This window comes from Panthera tigris, chromosome D3 (genome assembly GCF_018350195.1).
Source record: "Panthera tigris isolate Pti1 chromosome D3, P.tigris_Pti1_mat1.1, whole genome shotgun sequence".
Taxonomy (NCBI): Eukaryota; Metazoa; Chordata; class Mammalia; order Carnivora; family Felidae; genus Panthera; species Panthera tigris.
Window position 1 is genome coordinate 79,623,721 of NC_056671.1, and position 23,687 is coordinate 79,647,407.

The window sequence follows — 23,687 nt, forward strand, 5'->3', positions numbered from 1 at the left end:
TGAGACAGATGTGACGAGTCCATTTGCTAATTTGGCTTTTTATTGCCTCTAAAACCCTGGACAAGTTACTTAACTTGTTCTCCAAGGCTCAGTTTCTTCTTCATCTGTTAAAACATTGATAATAATTGTATTTAGCTCATCAGGTTTAAAGATCAAATGATACATTGTACATAAAGCGCATAACAATTGATAACTCTTAAATTTTACTTTTTGATTTTCTAGCTTAATAAAGAAATTACACTTCAAACTGCAGAGCAATGAAAATTTAACTTGTCCCCTAGATTAGACCTCTTTTTTTTTTTTTTTTAATGCTTTTTGGCTGGCACAAGGTAGCAGACATTTTAAGATACACTTTACTGATTCAGATCTAAGCTATCGTATTTACAAAAAGGTACAGAGAAGAAAGTTTTATTTAACAGTATTTGAACTTCTCTCCCCTATTTCTTTCTGCCTGACCTCTGGAATGTTTAAGGTAGTAGCAAAAGTTCTTGTGTCATTTTATTCCAGCCTAATTATCCAAGTATTTTTATAAAATTTAGTTCAGAATATTGAAGTAGATTTTAAAGGGAATCAGTTGTTGAATGCTAACAGATTATTGTCAAGTTAGGAATCTTCACATAAAGTGAGCTCTGCTGTCTCTGATACGGCGTGTGGGAAGAATGTGTTAACAGGCGCACAGTGTTGGGTTTTTGTTACAAAAATTCCACAGCCCCTCCATCTTCCACGAGGCCTAGTTCCACTGCAAGGTGACCAGATTGACAAGCATTTAGAAGTAATTTGTTTTTAAATTCTGACATTGAGAATGTAGGATTAGGATGCTGCCCTTTTATTTTTTTTATAATCTTGTTTAATGTGTATTTGAGAGAGAGAACATGCATGAGCGGGAGGAGGGGCAGAGAGAGAGGAGAGCCAGAATCTCTAGCAGGCTCCACGCTATCGTCACAGGGATCCCTACACGGTTGTCAACCTCCCCAACCAAGCCAAACTCAGGAGTCAACGCTTAACTGACTGAGCCACCGGGCACCCTAGGATGTGGCCCTTTTAAAAACAAAATGTATAACGCTCCAAAATATTGTCCTCCTGTTCTAGATTTAGGGTTGGTTGCTAAATGAATTATTTTACCATTAGGTTATAGAAATAGGTCTGATTGTGCTTATCATGTTTATTTTCTTATTCATTTGAGCTTTTAGAGAAATGTAAAACAAACTGTAAATGCTAACTACTTGAAGCAGTCAAAACAGTTTTTTAATTAATAATTTCTTTTTTCAAATATATCATAAATCTTATATCCTTGTAGTACTCACAATTAAACTCACATTTCTTGAATGCCTAATCTTTGCAGACACAATATTTAGGCATATTTTGTACAGTTAGTAGCACAATGATCCTTTAAGGTAGATAACAGTGTTACCATTTTCAGATGAGAAAACTGAGTTTCAAGAAGATTACGTAATGCATCTAAGGCCACATGGCTGATAAGTGGAGAGCTGGAGTCTGAACCCAGATCTAATTCCCACATGTACTACTTTCCACTCAGGCTGCATTATGTGTCTTTGTAACTCAAAAGAGAAAGCTATGTGATGTAAAAGGTTGGGAGTTTCCCTGTGATTTTTAAGTTGACTTGCCATAGAACAATCAGAAGCAGTTTAGTGGTGGCTGCTAGCCATTTGAGTTTGGTTTAAAAACAGTCCAGTTTGTACCTTGTTGGTCATAATAAAACGACAGCAGATTTTCTTCAAGAATTTTAACCATAGAATCCAGTATATATCTTCTTTTTATCCAGAAAGAAAGAAAGAAAGACACAAAGAAAGGCTTTCTTTTAAATTGCATTTTAATCGAACATGGAAATTGCATGGAGACTTTGACCAAAAGTACAAACTGCCATTGAATTGGTGATACACTCTGTTTTTGTGGACTGCTAAGCTATTTAAGCTTTGTTTTCCTCCCAAGCATTCTCTCCCTTTATTAAAGCACTCTAGTAGCAATATTTGCTTAGCTTCTAATTTTGGTTTTGCTTTTGTGTTTTCTCTCTTTCTCTTGGTCGTTCCTTTCTTCTTCCCATGGCACTGTGTTTGCTCTTTCCATGCATCACCTGTGAATACCCCCTGCGCTGACCAATCAGCTGTTGGTGAAGGGGGTGAATGAAACTCTGGTAGCTCAGAGGGTTGTTCCTGCTCTCATTACTCTCTCCAGTGACCCTGAAATGTAAGTGTCATCCCTGCCTTTTACATTCAGCATCCCTTTCAAAATGTGCCTATCAAGAAATAACCATCAGCTTTTCAATTCATTAAAGAATAGATTTATCTCTTCAAAATAATAATATTGGATTAATGTTCACTTGATTTTAAACTTTATTATACTGTTCATGTATCTTTTTTTTTTAAGTCAACCTTCACATTTGGAGGCCATGTATCGAAAAGAATACATTAATAGTATTCTCAGTAAACATTTCCTAAACTTAAAATATGCTGATGGACTATTTCTTCCAAGCCGAGAAAGGATGCTCTGCTAATCTCACTAACATGTTGTTACCAGTAAGTATAGTGGCATGAACCAAAGGCTTAACATTTTAATGTCTCGTGTGGGTGACTAAACCAAGAAAGACCAATGAGTCTGCCTGCCCATCCTCAGTCACAGCTAACCCAGTTCTCATTCCAGTTTACCAAACCATTTTTTATTGCATGTTGACTGGTTTACAGCTGACTCTTCGAGGCATGAGTGAAGCGTTAGTTGACAAGCGGGTTGCTCCGGCCCTTGTTACCTTGTCCAGTGATCCTGAATTGTGAGTTCCACAGACTGCGACCTTAAGTTATCCTGTCTGTCTTTTTGAGCATTCTTCTTGGTCTGCTTTTTTTTAATTTAATTTGTCATTGCTAGAGACTAATACAGTATATTTACCTTATACTTAACTGTGATACACATTTTAATAATCAGCTTTTCATCTCAAAGAAAGTTTCAGTTTCTTTCTTTTTTAATTCTAACAGCTCTGTCCGGATTGCCACAATTCCGGCCTTTGGCACTATTATGGAAACAGTTATTCAAAGAGAGGTAGGAAATGATTGAAATTTATTATCTATGTACTGTTGAGGTGATGATACATTACCATCCATGCAGCCAGTGGTAGGGGGAAGGGAGTATTATAACTTTTTTTATATCTCTTAGTTGGTTGTGGGCCAGAGGACTATCTCAGGATTTGAAAACATGATAGCCTTATCCAAAGTGTATTTTCATATCCTAAGGAAATCTCTAGTCTATCTTCTCAATTAGAGAATTAAGTACAAGCCAACTCCTAGATGTTCTCTTTTAAGCCTAGCTGAGTATGGCAGTCTTGGGTAATCCTTCAAACCAGATCTAGTTCCAAAGCCTTCCATTATCCGATAGACTTCTGGATAGTCTTACGTAAATTCCTGATTGCCAGTTTGCACAGATTTGAAGGCAATTTGACTGATAACTTTAGGACCACAGACCTATCCCAGGTTTACAAATGGAGGCTAGAGGGCACCTCTGTTCTCGTAACTGGGATCAGTGATGTGCAAGTCTAGTGGGCTGGCATCCTCTTATTGTAGTGCACGTCACTGTGACAGCCCTCTGTCATGTCCACTGCAGGAGATCATCAAGGTCTTTCTGAAAGTATATTTTGATTTAGAAACTTGTGATTTAGTTTCACGGGTGTTAGGTTCTATCTGCAACATTAACTCGAAGACACTTCTCAAAATTAGTATCAGAATTTCATTCTTTGTTATCAGATTGGACATGTTTTTATACAAACGAGAAACCCTACGGATTAGAAGATAAGTCATCTGTGGACATATCACATAGCCACTTAAATGGAAATACACATTTTACCCCCCAAAAAAGAAACACTATTTTATGAAATTCCCTTGTCATACAGATTTTCTAATAATAAAAATTAAACAACTTTGTTACTTATGGGGTGGGAGGGGGGAAGTTTTCCATTTTTTCCTTATGTATTTCACTGGTGAAGCAACATTAAAAAGTATCATTCTGCAAAGCTTGCAGTCTTGGCAGAATTTCAACATATTCTTAAATCCTAAAATAAAAATGTCTTTTAGGGAAATGTGAGTAAGATATAAGTCATTAATGACTCATTGCTTTCAGAAGGTGAATAATTGGGTAACTTGCTGTGATTGGTTTTGAGACTTAAAATTTAGATACAAAATCACTATAAATATTGTTTTTCTCTAAATACTGTGGGGGTCTTTTGTTTCTGTAGTTTTTAAGGGAATGTTTGTATTTTCAAAAAATAAAGAAAGAAGAATTAGCAAGCATAAATGAAAATGTGTTGTTTAATTCCAGGCTTCTACTGTCATGTTGATATAAATCATTTGAACCCATGCTGAAAGCCATGTTTAATATGTATCTTTCTCTTTAACAACTCTAGTCAGTTTTTAAAATTCTTTGAAATAACTGTAAAATATCTAATTTTAAGTTGCTGGAAAGAGTGAAAATGCAGTTGGCTTCTTTTCTGGAAGATCCTCAGTACCAAGACCAGTATTCTTTGCATACAGAGATCATAAAAACATTTGGTAGAGTTGGGCCTAATGCAGAGCCAAGGTTCCGAGATGAGTGTAAGTTGCATTTTTTACCCTTTTTTTTTCTGACTTGTAATGTAAGATCGAAACCAGAAGCTCCTCTCAGGATTTGTCCTATATTAAAACTCTCGTACACTTTATCTTCTGTATACTGAAAGGTAAAAGTGAACCAAGCTGATTATTGTGAACTGATCAGTAATACTATTTATTAACGGGTGGGTTTTATACTATACACCGATTGTTGTAACACATATGAAAAGTACCTCATAAACACTTTGAAGTCATTTTTAAAACATTTTTAAATAACTGAATTTCAAAATACTGTGCTGAGTTATATTCAGAGCTTATTATTTAACTCTCATTTTTAAGGAAATTTTTATGTGTTTCTAGACATGTTCTTATGAAAAATGTGCTTTTCTTGCACTTACTATGCCATTCAGCTATGATAAATGATTTTGTTTTATTGCATAGCTTTTTGATCTACTAAATGATCTGCATGATTATCTGCTAAAGCATTTTCTCTAGTTTCTATAATACCTCTTTTACTGTGGGCCTCAGCCTTTATGACAGTAATTTCCTTTAGTGGCATCAAATCATCCAGTAATTATTACTCCAAAAGCATGTCAGTTATCCCTGCTGTACTTTAGTCCTTTAATTTTTAGCAATTTGACATGCTCTAGAGAGGACCCCAAGTTTGGCTTCTTGAGTCATTTTAGTTTCTAGTACAAAATTGGATTTTCCCATGGTCTAGTTGTTGCATATCCAGCATGATATTTTTAATATACAAAAAACGTTGTTAGGATTTGGACAGCAGTGTCCAAAAGGTCTGTGGAGGGCATGACCCTTACTGAACTACAGAAACACAATCACGAGATTATTTTTTAATGGGTAATAATGTTGATAACATGAGGAGAAAATAGCAATATTTCACAATTAGTTAACAGGAAAGTGTTGGTATTTTAGTTAGCAATAGGGATAGTTCCACATACGGTAATAACAAATTTACAGGTGAACCTAGTAAAAACTCTGTAGGTACTTTGACCGGCTTTGTTGAGGATGTCATTGCTCTGAAGTGGAGAGACTAAGTCCTGGCTCTTGGATCAAGGAATTGGCTAAATAGGCAATGAGTCTTTGGTGTGTGCCATGTTGTCGAGTTAATAACTCTCTAGAACAAGATCTAACCTTTTCGTGTGTGTTCAAAGGAAAGGTTTATGCATCACAGAGAAGAAAGACATTTTCTTTTCATAATGGTCCCAAAATAACAAAGGTTGGCTTGGGAAAAGATTGAGGATAGACGTCTCCACTGTTTCAATAGGTGTAATAAACCTATAATAAAATAGGTGTAATAAAGTTTACTTTAAAACTTTATCCTGAGGAATTTAATGTCCTATATTAATAAGGCTAATGGTAAAGTAGAACCCATATTGACAAGGATGTCATACTGTTATCTATCTGTATTTATGGATAATTGCTTTTAGGAGTTTAGAGGAAGGACAGAGAACTGTTGGGTTGTAATATCTTCCTTGGAGTGGCATTTTGGATATTTGTCATTCTGTTTTTTAGAGAATAGAGGACATTGGTTGACCCAGTGGCCTTTTTCTTTCCCAACTCTTAATTATCACGGGACCTTTGGGTCTTGATTTTATTTCAGGGGCCATTGGTTTAATCTGGAACACAATGCAGTCGTTTTGTTGTTGTTTGTTTTCAGCTTTTTTACTTTATAAGGCTCTCTGAAAATGTTCAGTCACATGCTGGAGATTTTCTAACATGGCAATTGTACATTTCAAGTTAGTTTTTTTAGAAGTTCTCTATTTCAGTTTTGAGCCCATTTACAAAAATAGAGGATAAGAGTCCTTTTACTTTGGCTGTTGAATCTACCCCAAATATTTTTTGAAAGTTCATTGAAATCTATTTTTATAAAGTCTCCTATTGATTTATCTCTATTTCGTCTGTAGTTTAGACTGTGTCCAATCTGTCCTTAAGAAAAAGGCTTCTGAAATGGCTTTAAGTTGTCCATTTCCTATTTTCCTTGCCCACTGAAGGTCAGTTGTAGAATTATGCATATCTTGGTTATTAAATCTTTTAACCACTAATTTCCTTCTGAGAGGTTATCAATTAAGTAAATTAATTGCTACAGAGGTAGTAGCTAGGATAATATGTATATAATGAACTGTTCTTATAGTAAATTTTTCTCTATCTTTTGAGATTTAGGAGTATCTTTAGTGATAGCCTTTAGTTGGCTCTAGAGTTTAAAGTAACTTCTATAAATTTGTTTTCTAGTTAAACAGTTTTAAGGGGTGATTGTGCAGTATGGTTATTGAGTTCCTGAGAAAAACATTAAGGAAAGGATTGCTTATATAGGTGGTCAGAAAAGGAGCAGGAGGAATAAATAGGCCTGGTGTCAATAGATAAAGAAGTTCAAGGAACCTTCTAAAGATTTGGGTAGAAGTGAATCCAAAAATTCTCTAGAGAGACTATCTTAGAGCCAGCATTTTGTTGAGGCCTCAGCATGCCAGTTAGTGAATTGGAGTTTCAGTGAATTCAGGGAAATCAATGAACGTTTGGAGTTTTTGTCTCCTAATTTTTTTTCTAGAGTTCCTCTTAAGTATGCTGTTATTAATTTTAACAAGTCAAAATTCCCTAAAAATGGCCATTGGTATTCTAAGTTATTGTGGGGGGGTTTTGCCATTTACTAACGTAAGTATAAAAGTTGTGATTATATTGTTGGTTTACTGAAGAAGCAGGAGGTTTTTCTAGGAAGAGATTATGGCTTTCACATAGACAAACTCAGTGCAAACATGAAAGAAGTCACTACAATTGGTCAGAAGGCTGTGCTTATGAAGGGTGTTTTGGGATCCCTAGCCAAGCAGAGATTAGAAAGGGGCCTTATGAGCAACACTTTGGTAGTCACTGACCCTGGAACCATTTCTTCAAGGAACCCTGGTTTTCGTGGGAACTGGTATTTAGAAAACACCATCTTGGGCAGTAGATGTGCTCATTGCTACTGAATTGGATGCTGTTTCTTGGGCCATCCCTTTTATTTTAGCAGTAGGTTGTCTATGTTTTTGAAATTTCACATTATTCATTGAGACAGAAGATGACTTGTGAGCCCTTTGAGTGACTTGAACTAAACCACCAGTGCTATTTGACATTTGTCTTGCTAAGAATTTGAGAAAACTAAAGTTAAGAACTGTTTTATGAAATTAGTCAGAGAAAGACAAAAATTATATGACTTCACTCATATGAGGACTTTAAGAAACAAAACAGATGAACATAAGGGAAGGGTAACAAAAATAATATAAAAACAGGGAGGGGGACAAAACACAAGAGACTCATAAATATGGAGAACAAACTGAGGGTTGCCGGAGGGGTTGTGGGAGGGGGGATGGGCTAAATGGGGAAGGGGCATTAAGGAATCTACTGAAATCATTGCTTCACTATATACTAACTAATGTGGATGTAAATTTTAAAAGATAAAAAATAAAGTTAAAAAAAAGAATTGTTTCATGAAGGAGTGAAATAATTTGATGTTGAAGAAGAATAAGTATACTATATTTATCTTTTGTTTAATAACAATGGTAATACCTGATTTTTATTTGTAAAGATAAAACTTATTTGTAAAGATAATAGTAACACAAGAGGTAGGTTGTTTACATTTGTTGATTTGGGTTTCATCCTTCAAATTAGGAAATTTAATTTCAGTGAGGCCAAGTGACCTGTATACATCCTCTTAATTAGGTTATAGTGCCAGTGCTATGGTCTCTTCCTCCCAAATGTTCTTATTCCGGAAAACATGCTTTCCTCTCTAGTATGAAAAAGCAAGTAAAGGATTTGGGTAACCTTTTGAAATCATCTAGAAATTAAAATGAAATTTTATAAATTTTAAAATGAAAAAAATTTTGTTCAACAGATGAGTGTGGTGTGTGCATCGTTTTAGAGAAAAATCTAAATTTCTTTTTCTTTTTTCAGTTGTTATACCACACTTGCATAAGTTAGCCTTGGTGAACAACTTACAAATTGTGGATTCTAAAAGACTGGATATTGCCACCCATCTTTTTGAAGCTTACAGTGCACTTTCCTGTTGTTGTATCCTTGCTTTATTAACGTGTATCTATATTTATATGACCAATCTTGCGGTGGAATCTCCGTTGTTGAAGTTTGGAAACGAATATTTTTTTCTCTTCGACTTACTTATATAATGATTATAGAAAATCAAAATTTTGATTTGACTCGCCCCAATCCTTATTCTAGCTCTCATAAGTTTAAAAGATCATTTTAAGTCCTCTGTGCTTTTATGTTTTACAGTTTTGAAAACATTGACTAAAGTTTTGTCTATGTTAATTGGCTATGTCACTGAGCAAGAAATGATCATAGCTGAGGCTTCTGTTAATCAAAAGGAAGCCTTGTATGTGTTCTGGCATTTGGGTCTTTCAGTGAAGGTTTAACCATCCATGTCCGGTGGAATGCTATGGCGAGATATCACTCATTGAAAAATACAGTGCCAACATGGCTGATCATTTCCAGTGATGGTAGAACCGAAGGAAAACTCAGGGCACCTGGGTGGCTCAGTCAGTTGAGCGTCTGGCTCTTGATTTCGGCTCCGGTCATGACCCTAGGGTTCTCTCCCCTTCTGCCCCTCTCCCCACTCACACTCTCTCTTTCTCAAAAAAAAAAAAAAAAAAATGGGGCACCTGGGTGGCTCACTCCAGTAAGCGTCCGACTTCGGCTCAGGTCATGATCTTGAGGTTTTTGAGTTTGAGACCCATGTCAGGCTCTGTGCTGACAGCTCAGAGCCTGGAGCCTGCTTCAGATTCTGTGTCTCCTCCTCTTTGTCCCTCCCCTGCTCATGCTCTGTCTCTCTCTGTCTCTCAATAATAAATAAATGTTTTAAAAAAAAAAAAATGTTTTTTTAAACTGAAGGAAAGCTCTAAGATCATCTAACTCATGTCAACTACTACATTTTATAAATGATTAAACTAAAGCTTAAAGACATTAGTGACTTCTATTTTTTTTATAGTTAAAAGCAAAACTGTGACTAGAAAAAGAACTTTAGCTGTCCTGTTACGTGCTCTCTTTACTGTCCCAGGACTAGTAAAATAAAACCAAGAAGGAAGCAGAGATCAAGATGAGCAGAGTGAGCTCCAGCTTCTGTGTTCTCCCATGAAAAGGCAGGCGAGGTCAAAAAAGAGGAAATAAGAGATTGAAAAAGGATTGAAAGGCTGACTACTCAAACAGAACTATAGAAGCTAATGCTAGACAACATAATCAGAGAATTCTAACAGGAAAAATGACAGTAGAGAGAGGTTCCTGGAGGACACAGAAAGAGTTGCATTGATATTTATGGTTCCATATTGTTATATACCAGCTTGAAGTAGTAAGTAAAGTGAACAGGTAATTTTAAATAAGGTAGATATGTTCCAAAATACCACTGATGGCTATTTTGGTATATACCAGTTCATTGGCACTGGATTCTTGACTGGAATGTTCCCAATGGGAGATTTTGTTTTGAATAAATCAAGCAGGGAAAGTAGAAACATAGAGCTATCTGTTAAGGAGCTATTTGTCCTTTTGGAAATGTTAAAACTTTAAGTTCAGTGCATAGTTGAGAGCATTTTATTTTTAGGAATCAATTAATATAAATTACCTCATCCTGTGGATGACATAAGCCATGTTTTTTATAATGCAAATTATAAAGTGGCAGAGACACTGTATTTTGGTAATTTTGTACTTCAACTATCCATGTATCTTCTATAAGTTTATTTCCACTAAAAGGAGAACTTGCTATTATTCTTGATTTATCTCGTTGGCATTTTCTACTTAGAGAAAATAGAGGAAGCAAAAAGAGGAAGTGATATTCTGAATTAGTAAGGAACAAGTCTTTACTAATGGAGAAGTGACAAGACCCTTTCAAGAAAGTAATAATGGCATGTCAAAGAAAGAAAATATCGCTATGTTTGTACCTTCCCTAGACTCTGTGAAAGTAGATGTTTAAAAACTTAAGCAAAAAGTGATGTATAATCTATGGCAGAGAGTTCCTTAAGGAGTATGCCTCAAGGTAAACTGGAAAGTCAAAAGATCAAAAATTCTAGCTGTATAAAACCACTTATTCCAAGTGGGCAAGGCAGTGGTTTCTAAAGAGAATAGAATCTGTATAGAAAGAATATTAGTGTGTGTTTAGGTATGTACACAATATAGAATAATATAATAAAGTCTTTACACCAATATAGTAAGGGGAAGAACATCTTAACAATAGACCCTGTTCGAATACTAAATGTGTTAGTTCTGAATGAGTCATAACTTGTGTCAACAGAGTGGTGTGGCCACAATAAAATCACATTGTCCTGTGATCCAAATCTGTTCTGCTGTTCCACTGCATTCTAACCTGATAGAACACAAGAGTATTCCTCTCAACATCATATTTTAATAAGGACATGGAAAAACTATAGTGTTTAACATTAGGTATAGTAATAAGTGAAGAAATTCTGTTTAAAAAAAATCAAAGGAATTTAGAAATGTTTAAGCTGGAGAAGAGATGGCTTGGGGATGAGAAGGTGATTCAAAAATTATTTTTTTAAATATTATTTTAAAGGTTATATAGAAGAAGGGTTAAGCACACTGTGTAACTCAGGTGGAGAGCTAACACAAGAAGGTTACAGAGAGTCTGATTTTATTTATAAGAAAAACTTTCTAATTTAGCTATTAAAAATGGATTGAACCTCTTACGAAACTACAAATGTCCTATCAGTGTTAGCACTTAGAGACTTTGTGGCCATCACTCACAGATGAGGTAGAGTTGATTCCTAATATCAGATAGGATGAAATGACCTCTGACAAAGATTGTGTGATTCTACAGGGAAAGGGTAGAACCAAACAGTAAGTAGAAAGAGAGGGGGAGACTTAACCCTTTACCAACAAATAAGGCCATCTTCGGCTTCTCAATCGGTATCCATATTTCTCTAGATCAGACTCTTGACTGCCAGTCGAAAGGTCACTCACAGTTACATTTTGGTGGTATTTTCCCCATATCTAGAAAACAAAACTATGTAGCCATTATGTTGTAGCCCTCTGTATGACTACAGGAATTGGTTCAACCAAATGTCATCTATATTTTTAGTACTTATAAGTCACTTGTTATAGGAGGCTTGTTTACAAACAGCTTTTATTCATAACTATTTTTTTAAGTTTATTTAGATCATAACTATTTTTAAGGTAAAAGTTATATATTATACTTAGTAAAATTCATTATTTTTTTTTTTCCAAAAAAGACTGGTAAACTTTTTTTTTTCTCTTTTAGAAAGAGAGTGTGAGCTGGGGAGAGGGGTAGGGGGAGATAGAGGGAGGGAGGAAGGGAGGGAGGGAGAATCTTAAGCAGGCTCCATGCAGAGCACGGAGCCCAACGTGGGGCTTGATCCCACAACCCTGAGATCATGACCTGAGCCAGAATCAAGAGTCAGACACTCCACCAATCCAGGCGCCCCTAATTAACCCATCTTTATAAGGGAACTCATTTATTGGCATTTTTCACCTTAATATGGTATAACATTAAATAACTATTTTTAAATGGCCAACAACTATGATGAGGTGAGAATGTGATGTTAATAAACAGTGAGTTGTTTTCATGAGAAATGCACCCTTTTTCTTGATCCCTTTGAATGTCAGAATAATCAATAAAACTCAAAAGTGACCAGGAAACGTAACTAATACTAAATTTATATTATTACAACAAAAGTTCTCTTACCCAATTCAATTAGGACCAATAGCAGGTCCGTTTAATAGGATGGTTAAAGCAGGACATCAAGGAAATAGTGTATATAACTTACTTTAACTTAATATACATATTTTCTTTACCAATCTTTTGATGTAGGACTGAGGCATTTCTTTTGTGTAAGTCTGCTGAGTAAAGTATCTTTCTTAAATAAACCACATCCATAAATGTAATTGTGATTTTCAGTTTATGTTTCTTTAAAGAGGATCTGGAAACATTTCTGATACTGGGTGTAGACCTTTTTCAGATTTTTATATTTTTCCTAACCTTTTACACTTGTTTCATACATCCATAATTAAACAGCCACATTTTAAACAATTGGCCTTTACTGTTTTTTTCTAAACTTTTCGATTTAGTTGTCATGGAAACATTAATTTTCATTTCACACTCATTTAAATATCCAATTAAATTACATGATTTACTGTTTACACTCATTTCATGTGTTTACATAACATGTAATTAAATTATGTAATGTTACAATAATCCATACCACTGACGTAAAGGATTTGTGGGAATTAACACAGTTGACTCTTGATAAGTCACTAACTCAACAAATGAGAATCGTGCTTGAGGGAAGCCTGTTTTCTCCAAGTGATCTGCACGCCTGAGGCGTCATTGTTGTTATTCTCTTGTTGTTGTTATGTCATTGTTGTTATTCTCTTGTTCTGTTGGACATACCGGTTTGTTTGTTTTTAATTCCCTTAACTCCCTGGTCTCAAGTCATTTCAGAGGATTTAATGGTTAATCACTTTTTACCTGGTCTCAGATGTTTACGGACCGACATGGAGCATCTTTCTCCGGAGCACGAGGTGAGCTCCCATGATGGTGAAGCCACTGATTATCCGCGCCACGTTCCTAGGTTTCACTGTCTCCTCTTCAGACTTGCATTCTTCTTTGTGTGAGGCATGAGTATGATATGCTGTGCTTTTAAATTTTAATATTTTATATTTTAACATTTGAAATAGAGTATAGTGTCATCTTATGGATTTTTATTTACTGGTCGGGAGATCTTGAGAAACCCCTTTATCGTCTTTGATCCTCTGTTTCATTCTGTATAGTAGGGATAACATACTTTCCTTCACTGAATATAGTTAGAATCTAATGAGCTAAGGTACACGGAATGCTTTCTGATCTGTAAAATGCTATACAATTTTTATCTCTGACCATTAACTTTCTTAGAAGGAAAGTTTCTGTTTTCTGTCTCAATTTCCTCAACACTCTTTTATTCTGTTTTTCTTCTTGTTTCCTCCAAAACCCTGTTTATCATTTATTTCCTATTCTGCATTTTCAGCTTGTTTATCTACCCATTCCCATGGTAGGTTTGATTTTTTTTTCTATTTTTCCAGATTTTTACAGAGGAAGCTTAGATTATTTATTTTTAAACTTTTCTTTTCTGATACCTGAACTTAAGACTAAGTGTATCCCTTGAGATACCACCTGTGCATTTGCTACGTTGTGTCTTCATTAGCGTTCAAAGTAAATTCTCATTTCTATTACTTATTGATCCCTGAGTTTTGTTTAATAAGGTCAATTAAGATTTAATTCTCCTCTGTTTTTATCAGGTTTTTTGTGATCTTCTGTTAGCAGTTGAAACACATATTAAAGTTATGATTGGGAATTATCGATTTCTCCTTTGCTTGGTGTGTTTTATAGATACCATTTATCAAGTTGAGGAGGTATCAGTCTCCCAGATTCCCTTTCCAACCTTGGTAGAAGACTAGAGCTTTATTTTCTAAACTTGAGCTATCCCACATAGCTGAGAGCAGGAATGAGTGAGGGCTATGATGAGAAGAGGGAAATTAAGTGAAGGCATAGTGATTGAAACCTCATTACTTTTCACCTTCTTGGATCCAAGAATGCTGGCAGCTAGTTATACCCACAGGGGGAAAAAGATAGAAGTTTGGTTTTTGCCCAATTCACCTTAAAGTGAAGTTACTCATGCATGAAGAGATTCTAATCAGCATTTTAGTGCCCTAGTCTTTAATGGACATCCCAAGATCACCAGCCATTTGAGAAACCTCTCACATGAAAGACGTAGATGAAAACATACATGCAAGAAAGAGAATACTGGAGGAAACAGACAATGCAGGGAGCAGAAGAAAAAGTACAAAAAACTCCCCCTTTTTAGGGGGATGATAATAATAATAATAAAGGAAAACCCAGCTAAACGAACAAAATCTAAAGGGCACCTCTGTAGCTCAGTCAGTTAACCGTCCAACTCTGGATTTCAGCTCAAGTCATGATCTCACAGTTCATGATATCGAGCCCCACATCCGGCTCTGCACTAACAGCATGGAAACTGCTTGGAATTCTCTATCTCTCTCTCTCTGTCTCTCTCTCTCTCTCTCCCTCCCTCTCTCCCTCCCTCTCTCTCTCGCTGCCCCTCTCCCACTCACATGTGCACATACTCCCTCTCAAAATAAATAAACATTTAAAACAAACAAGCAAAATCTATAATCTGTGAGATCAGAGTGGAAAACCAGAAAAGATTCAAAAAAGGATGATTCTAGATCTAACATGCATGTGACAGAAGCCTCATTTAATAACCAAAGTCCTCACTATAATCTGCAAAGCACTGTAAGATCTGCCCCCCACCCCGCCCCCCGCTTCACTTCTCATCTTCTACCCTCTCGCCTGCTCACTCTGCACCCACCACTCTGGTCTCCTTGCTTAGAACATGATGGACATACTCTCCCTTAGATGGAGCCTTTGCTCAGCCTCTTCCCAGTGTATAAAACACTTGCTCCTTCATCTCCCCCAGGCTTTTCCTTACATGTCATCTCCATGAAGCCTGCTGGGGACACCTCCGTGTAAATTGGAACACTCTGTGTCTTGACCCCTGGCTCCCCATATTTTAACTCAATACTCTTTGCAAAGCCCTATCACCTTCTAATGTATTATATAACTCACCAATTTTTTGTATTTATTGTCAAGAACATAAGCTCTCCATAAGGAGGAATGTTGTCTGTCTTATTTGTGCATTCTGTATATCTAAAAAAGTTCCTGGCACATAGTAGGTGACAGTAAATACTGGTTGTTTAGTGACCTCCATACCCAAACGCGGGCCAAGAATATTCAAGACCATTCAGTTTCTGGTGAGGTTGCCAGCGATTGGAGGAGCAGCTTAGATCCCGTCACCCTTTCCATCATTCATTCAGTCTCCGTGCAAACATGATGTTAACTCTTAGATGCCCGTTATATTCCCATCTATATTTTAGTAGCCACAGACCTATACCTGGTCTCTGCTTTAGACATTAAAACAGAGCATCTTGCTGTTTGCAACCTGGAGAAAACAAGGGGGCATGGGACAGAACAGCTTTTCCTGGGAAAATAATGTGTAACCGTGGTATGTGTATATGTTAAATGTCTAGACATATACAAATTTTACTTTTAACATTAGATGGTAGGGAAAGCTAAGGGAGAATTGATACCAGATTCAGAAGGAAGGTTGGTGAAGATTATATGATTGAGGTCTTTTAAAGCTATTTCTGTACCTACTATAGCAATCTAATGTGAATTCCTTTAACGGAGTAACTGCCAAAACCTTACATTTTTAAATAGTCATAGTTTATGGGACTATTAAAAATTAAATTAAAGAACTTTAGATTAAACAATAGCATTTCACTATTGTAAATTGTATTTTACTAAAGTCCTTTTTTTTGAAATCAGGTTATTTTAAGTTCCATGATAAAGGAATGTGAACAAAAAGTAGAGAACAAGACCGTCCAAGAGCCTCAAGGGTAAGACATGAATTCTTTTTTTAAGGCTTCATATTAACCTTAATATCTCTATCTAAATTTTCTATAAATGGGTATGGTATTTTATTTTGTGTTACTTTGTAGTCATTTATTTGGAAGGTAAGAAAAGTATTTACATCAGCAGTTATCAAATGCTAATTTATAAACCACCTGCATCAGAATTATCTGGGGAATTTAAATTTTAGGTCTCTACTCCATGCTCTGTGCCGTCCTCTCAACAGTCTGATTCAGCCTAGGGATCTGTATATTTAAAAGCTTCCAAAGACATTGTGGTAGGTAGCTGGATTTGGGAATCACTGGTCAAAATAGTTTTGTGGAAATTTGTGACTGGAGTTGTAAGGCATAACTTGATTGACTGCATAAAGGACTATAAACTTGTGAATGTTCTATTCACGTGCTCCCAACCAAACTAACCAGAATTCAGATTCACTGAAGCTAAACTACAAGCATGGATGTGAAAGAGTAAAGTTGGGCATTCAGGAGAGGAAGTAATTTACAAATAGACCGTGTGTACTCTTACCTTTTGACATAACCTTGAGCAGTTAATCTTAAATAGACTCTGTTAGGCATAAAAAGCTCAAAGGCTTTTCCTTTATAAAACTAACTAGCAGGAATAGGGAATACCTATCAGGCTAGGTACCCATACACACACTTACCCCTCCACACCCCCAACCTCCTCCCCACATATGTATGCTTAGAGCTTTTTACCTCTTACTGCATGTAAGAACCCTTTCTGTAGCCTCCTGGGATGGTAGGAACTGTTCTACAACTGTAACCTTGGAAAGTTAAGACAGTAAAAATAGGTTTCAATTCTGAACACAAAATCCGTAAAACTAACACCTAAGCAAGCACTTCTGTTCAATTGTCGTACATTAAGTATTAAGATTATTTGGTGCCTTGTTTAAAATGTAAAGTTTGGGGACAAAATTAAAAATTATGTGTGAAAATATATTCTAAATGAAATTTCATTAATTAGCATACAGGAATTAAGAAAGAGAAAAAAATAGGGGCACCTGGGTGGCTCAGTCGGTTAAGCGTCTGACCTCGGCTCAGGTCATGATTTCACAGTTCGTGGTTCAAGCCCCACGTCGGGCTCTGTGCTGACAGCTCAGAGCCTGGAGCCTGCTTCAGATTCTGTGTCTCCCTCTCTCTGCCCCTCCCCTGCTCATGCTCTGTCTCTCTGTCTCAAAAATAAATTTAAAAAAAAATTTTTTTTTAAATTTAAGAACGAGAAAAACACGTCTTTGTAACTTCCCAAGATTGTTTCAGTTATATGACTCCTAAAAAGAAAAAGTTTATTTTTATAATCATAATTTTCCCTTTTATTCAAATCTTCCATATTATTTTTTTAGATTTGTATTTTAGGTAATTTTGAATAAATACAAAATAAATAACAGAGTGAATTCCCATGTACTCAGCACTCAGCTTCAATAATTGTCAACTCATATTTTATTTCATCCATGCCCCTCCTATATTCTGGCATGTAGCTCTTAAAGATAAATGCTATTTTTTTAAAAACATAATGTCATTTTCACGCCAAAATAACAACTTCTTAATATTATTATCAGCTATGTAGCCTGTGTTCAAATTTCTAATTGTTTTGTACATGTCGTTAGTGATTTGTTGTTTGTTTTTTTTCCTTACAGTCTGTTTCTTTGAGTCAGAATCCAGAGTTCCATACGTTGCAATTAGTTGACATGTCTTTTAAGTCTCTTTTAATCCATAGGTTCCCCTTCTATCTCATCTTTTTCTTCATATAACTTACTTATTAAAGAAACTGAGTCTTTGTTCTGTACAGGTCCCACAGTCTGAATTTGGTTGATTGCATTTCCCTCGTGTTGTTTTAACATGTTCCTCTGTATTTCCTGTAAATTGGGTTGTTGATTCTGGATCCAGAGACTTCATCAGATTCAGGGCATGTTTCTTTGTTTTGCATGACTGCTTCATAGGAGGAGGTGTGTTTTCTTCACGAGAGAGACAATGTCTACTTCTCTCTTTTTTTGGTGATAGTAGCATCTGTTAATGATCAATGCCTAGCTCCACTAATTCATTAACCATTACTAAATACATTAGAATAAGATGTTTTAGTAATTCACTGTTACTAAATACTAATGTACATTAGTATGTAAATGTAATACTAAAGTAGATACATTACTATTTAGTAATAGTGAATTACTAAAATATCTAATTCTATCATTCACTCTTCATTGATGAGTTAGAATACTTCAGGAAAGAAAACCTTCCCCTATATGTACTACAGTTACCCAGTGATAGAGTTTTTTATAGTAAAGTCAAGGTAAATGTTCAATTCTTTCTCTTTACTCACTAGTTTTCTAAGATAATGAATTGATTCACCCTCTAATGGTGACTGTTTTGTTCAAGTATCATAAACACATGTATTTTCAAATATTTGATGTAATTAAATGCATTGTACTTACTGTCTTTTGATGCCCATCAAAATTATCCCATCTTTGGCCATTGCAAGCCTTTTCAAGATGACTTCCTAAGTCCTTTTGACATTAATTTACCAGATGGAATGGTATGGAGAGAGAGAAAAAAAAAAAACATTCTAGGATATAGTTTTGAAGAAGATAAGCCAGGAGGCACCTAGCTGGCTCAGTTGGTGGAGACTCTTGATCTCAGGGTCGTGAGTTCAAGCCCCACGTTGGATGTAGAGATTACTTAAAAATTTTTTTTAAGTGAAAAAAAAAAAAGAAGCCAGGCATTTAAGGGGTTGGGTTCTACAGATTCAAAATCAACAAAAATGGCAACTGGCTTGATTTGAGTTGCAAAGGAAAGATCTGAGATTTCACAGAAAAAAGACAACATTACCTTACAAGGCAGCCTGTTTCATTTTTAACAACTCTATTCTTTTACAAAAAAATACCCTGAGTTAAAGTCTCTCTAAAACATTTACTCTCTAAAATATGTTTCATCATCTGGTAGAGGGGTGGGGAAACATTACAGACCCCTTTGTAAAAAAGGATAAAAATGTAAACTTTCTCTTCAGGAAAAAATGCTGCAATGCAATTGTTCTTTGTTGGAAAGCTTTTTGTAAAATAGATACCTGGGTCCTTTATACCATATGGAAAGAATCAGAATAACTGGGGTTAGGCCAAGGCATCTGGGTTTTCAAATAGTTCTCCAGGTGATTGTGATGTATATCAGTAGAGCTATGCAAATATATATTTATATCTAATTTGGCACACATAACGTTAGTGTCTGTCTTCTAAATTTTCTCTTCTCCATAGTGAACATCTCAGACTCTTTAACATCATTGTTGCCCTCCTCTTAGAATATCACTAAAACTCGATAGTACTTCAAGTATTATCTGACCTGTGTATCCTGTTTTTCTCAATGCAAACTAAAATCATACTTACCTTTCGGCTTACAGTATTGTTCTACAGAGAGAAAACAGCACTGTAAACATTAAAGAAAGGCATCAGAGGAAAGATAGGACTTGCACTGGGACCTTAAGGATGTCTAGACACCAGATAGAAAGAAAGAGATAAGTTAAGAATGTTCTGAACATTAAACTCAGCAAACTTGACTCAAGGGGCTCTAGAAATTGAACAGTAATGGTTGGTAAAAACACATACACACAAGATTTAGATTGCTATGTTTCTTGAATGCCAAGCATACTTTATCTTGTTAGGTAGTAATTAGGCATTGAAGATGTTTGAGAATGGGTAGGATATGATGAACTGATTATTTCAGAAGTTAATCTGATCATGCAAAGAGACCGGATCTAAGACTATTGGAATAATTCATTTGGAAGGTATCGTCAATGGGAATAAAAATAGGTAGATGTTTCCTTGAGTAAAATCAGAGTATTTGATGATTGGTTTTAAATAGAAGAGAGGGAGCCATTATATTCACTGTTGGGAGGAGAGGAAAATGGTAAAACCACTAACAAGGAAATAAAAATGGCGGGTCATTTCTAAAGTTAGGGGGTGAAAAAAAGCTTGATGTTAGCTTCTCTAACAAACAATAGTGTTCTGGGACTTTTCCCAAACTCCTAATGGAGATGATGTTTGAAACTTCAGGAGTAAGTTTTGTAACTGAAGAAACAGGAACCAAATGTTGAGCCTGACGGAGGTTTACTTTGTGGGAAGAGAAAAGGCAGCAGGCGAGAAGTAGAGACAAGGAAGAGGCCAGGTTGATGCAATAGCAGAAGAGGTGTGGGAACAAGAGATTTTCAGGACGGGAGTCGCGGACTGGCATTTAACTTACTGACTCACAGTGCACACCTTTAAGGACTACAGAAAACCAGCAATTCTTGCTGGCAGCCCGTAACTTCGTCTGTAGTTTCAGTGGACATCCGTTGAGCCTCTGCACCTCGCACCCACTGCCCTTGACATGTTCAAACATACTCTCTTCTTCAGGCCTCAGGATATTTTGCAAGAGTAATTGCAGTCTGCATTTTTCAGTTGAGGAAATTGAATCAGAGTGATCTAAAGCATCTTGGCCAAAGCCACAGGCCAGTAAAGTGGGTTTATTGTTGATCACTGAAAATTGTACTTGATCAGTGTTCTGTTTGGTCGTATGGTAAATTAGCAATCTTTAGTAGTTATTTAGATTGTTTAACCTATACCGGAGGTTGGTCAAAAAGAAAGAAGAAATGGAGTTAAAATTGTTGATTGACACTAATGCAACTAATGCATTTGAGGACATTCTCCCCCCTCTCAACGCCCAAATAAGTAATAACGTCACAGGGTTGTTACCAGCACAGTATAAAACCTTACTGTGATTTAATTTACTCTTTTGTGAAAATAGGGATAATATCTATCTTCCAGGGTTGCTATAATTAAATGCAGTGATGCTGATAAGAAGAAGAATAACTACTAACACTTACAGCATGCTATTACATTCCTGACGCTGCTAATAAGCACTGTACGCTTATATAATTCTTAATAGACCTATGAGGTAGGTAATAGAATTATCTCCATTTTACAGATGAGGATTACATTACAGAGGAGATTAAATAACTTGCCTAGGGTCACACAGCTGGTAACTGACAGAGCCAGGATTCAGTCTCACTCCATACTTGCTCCTAACCTCTCCACCATTACTGCTTCCTTCATCAACCATGAACGTGAAAGCTCCTGACCTCGTAGGGTGCATAAAAACGCCTGTCAATTTTAGTTTCCCTTTCGTGCTACCAGTTCAGAATGTATTTACTACTATTATACTGCTGAAGAACTGAAAAAAATGGATATTCTAGTTTTTTAATTGCTTTACTTGAATTTTAAAATTTCTTTCCTAGCTCAATGTCAATTGCTGCAAGCTTAGTGAGTGAAGATACAAAGACCAAGTTTTTGAACAAAATGGGCCAGTTGACAACATCAGGTGCCATGCTGGCCAATGTGTTTCAGAGAAAGAAGTAAAAGCAGGAAGGAAGCCCCCAGTAAACACTAAGATGGACCTCAAGCAGACTGGTTCCTTGTACTTGAAGTACTTGCCTTTTTTATTTCCTTGTTTTATGTTCTTGCATTATAATTTTATCCTAACCTCCAAAGATATTTGCACTGCTTTTGATTATTGCTGTATATCTGTTAATTTTGGAGTTATAACTGTGGTGATAGAAAATTGAGTTTATAGTCTGTACCAAGTCCCTCTTCTGTGTTCTCGTCTTTCAGAATAATTTATATATATATATATATATATATATATATATATATATATATATATATATATAGTGAAGAGGTTTTTTTTTAATTTTTGGATGGGATATTAGCAAATATCTGTATTATACACTAAGCTATTACAATGGTACTTAAAATAATGTAAATTTGAAGTCACTGTTATAAAGTAATAAAAGTGGAGATTACCTAAGTATTTAAATTATGAAAGAATAATACAGACTTTTTATTGTTTCGTAACTGACTAGAAAGAGCCACCAGCATTACTCTGTGCCTTTTGGACTTCAGTTTGTGTGTCCGTAGGAATTGTATGCATTCCATTCACACGGTGTTTTATAATGCCGTGATGAATTTGAGTTACAAATCCTACCGTAAGTAGATAATAATGAAACTTTCCACATTTCAGAGCTCTCATGAATATTCTTTAAGTGCTATTCAAACCTCCCCAGCATTTACATGCATATAATGGACTTACCTGAGGAAAGACCGCACAGTAACATGGGGAGTGATAACCAAGGTGAATTTTACAAACTGATGTGTAATAGATTTAAATATTCAAAAATAAATGTAAGTAAGAAGAGCTAATAATTGTGAAATTCTTTCCCAAATTTAAATACACAGGAAAACATGGTTTGAATTTGAAATTTAACACTTATTTATGTAAAATATTTTATTTAAGATATTTTCTAACGATTTTAATTTCAGAGATTATCTTTTCATTCTGTGTGTTACAAAGAAGTACCGAAAAGTTAAGGACATTTGGGGGCTGCTTTTTTTCCCTCTAAACTAAAAACGACATTAGCTAAATTCTTATTGGTTAGTTAACACCTTGTCCCTTAAAGTCAGTGACTATTCTTGTGTTTGATACATATTACACAGAGTCTTAAGTCAGTGTACAATTCCACTGGAATTTGAGAGTTGTCTATAAAGTAATGCAACTTGAAGTAGAGAAGAGTGGTACTGGCCATAGAAGGGGGATGATTGGTTTGAGGGGTTAATGTGAGGCCTTTTTGAAAAAATGAATATTTTGATAAAGAGAATTCTTGTTTGAGCACAGTTGATGCACATAGGTGATTCCCATGTTTGTTGTATAAACTGGTTTAATACATTTGGAACATAGTTGGATTACATTCTCTTCCTGGGAAAGTTAGCTTACCACACATTCAGGCTTATAAAATAAGTTGCCCTAGACAAAGCCATTTAAAAAGTTCATTCTGAAATTATTTCTTTTACCTATAGTGAAATAATTGTTAAAATTAGTCTTTCAGAAACTGTTGGATTCTAGGCATTCCTGAGAAATTGAAAGTGGCTACCTTTCATGTCAAAAATGTTGATCTATTATAAATAAACTGTTTTTGCATACTTGTTTTTGTTTTGTTTTTGGCTATGTGTATTGTATTTTCATTTTGAAACACTATATATCCTATATCCAAGCAGAAGGAAATGAGAAAGCATATATTCACTAAAACATACTAATATGTTATTTTAGGAATATAGTCTATATAAATTATTTATTTAGTTTACTTTTACTAAAAACAGATTGTTGCTATAAAATTAACATATTGCGGAGACAGTTTAAAGGAAGTGTTAAGGCTCTCATTTACTTTGAAATACAGTAGAATAAATATGTCCATTACCAGATGAATGACTATAATTATCTTTATTAATTCATGAATCTATTTATCTAAACGCTAATGGTTTCCTTAAAACACAACAGCTAGTAAGATACACAGTGTGTTTCAAGGGAGTCTCCCTTATGCTGTTCAATATCTTAATGTCAGTAAGACTTCACATTTATTCTCACAGTTATTTTTGAAGCAAACTGTAGATTCTTTAAAGACAAGACAGACTAACCACACTGATCACGGAGACTGTGTGTTCTTCCAAAACAGACCATAAAACTCCCATACCCACTCTTTTTTTAAACAAATAAAAATGGTACAAGTTTAAGTATTCAACTTAACAAAAA

General features: G+C 35.4%; 1 protein-coding gene across 9 annotated transcripts in view; it reads left to right on the forward strand.

The window, feature by feature from the left end:
• RELCH (RAB11 binding and LisH domain, coiled-coil and HEAT repeat containing) overlaps positions 1-23,687 on the forward strand; it is a 113,393-nt gene that overhangs the window by 86,004 nt on the left and 3,702 nt on the right. For 5 of the 9 annotated variants that reach the window (XM_042962078.1, XM_042962080.1, XM_042962081.1 and 2 more), the window contains 7 exons: positions 2,123-2,205; positions 2,985-3,048; positions 4,451-4,589; positions 8,523-8,639; positions 13,039-13,127; positions 15,988-16,058; positions 21,343-21,711. In XM_042962078.1, coding sequence (XP_042818012.1) covers positions 2,123-2,205; positions 2,985-3,048; positions 4,451-4,589; positions 8,523-8,639; positions 13,039-13,127; positions 15,988-16,058; positions 21,343-21,463 — 684 coding nt within the window. In that variant the 3' untranslated portion in view covers positions 21,464-21,711. Of the gene's footprint in view, positions 1-2,122; positions 2,206-2,699; positions 2,783-2,984; positions 3,049-4,450; positions 4,590-8,522; positions 8,640-13,038; positions 13,128-15,987; positions 16,059-21,342; positions 21,712-23,687 lie in introns of those variants that run through there. The other 4 variants (XM_042962079.1, XM_042962082.1, XM_042962084.1 and 1 more) reach the window with 4 other exon arrangements.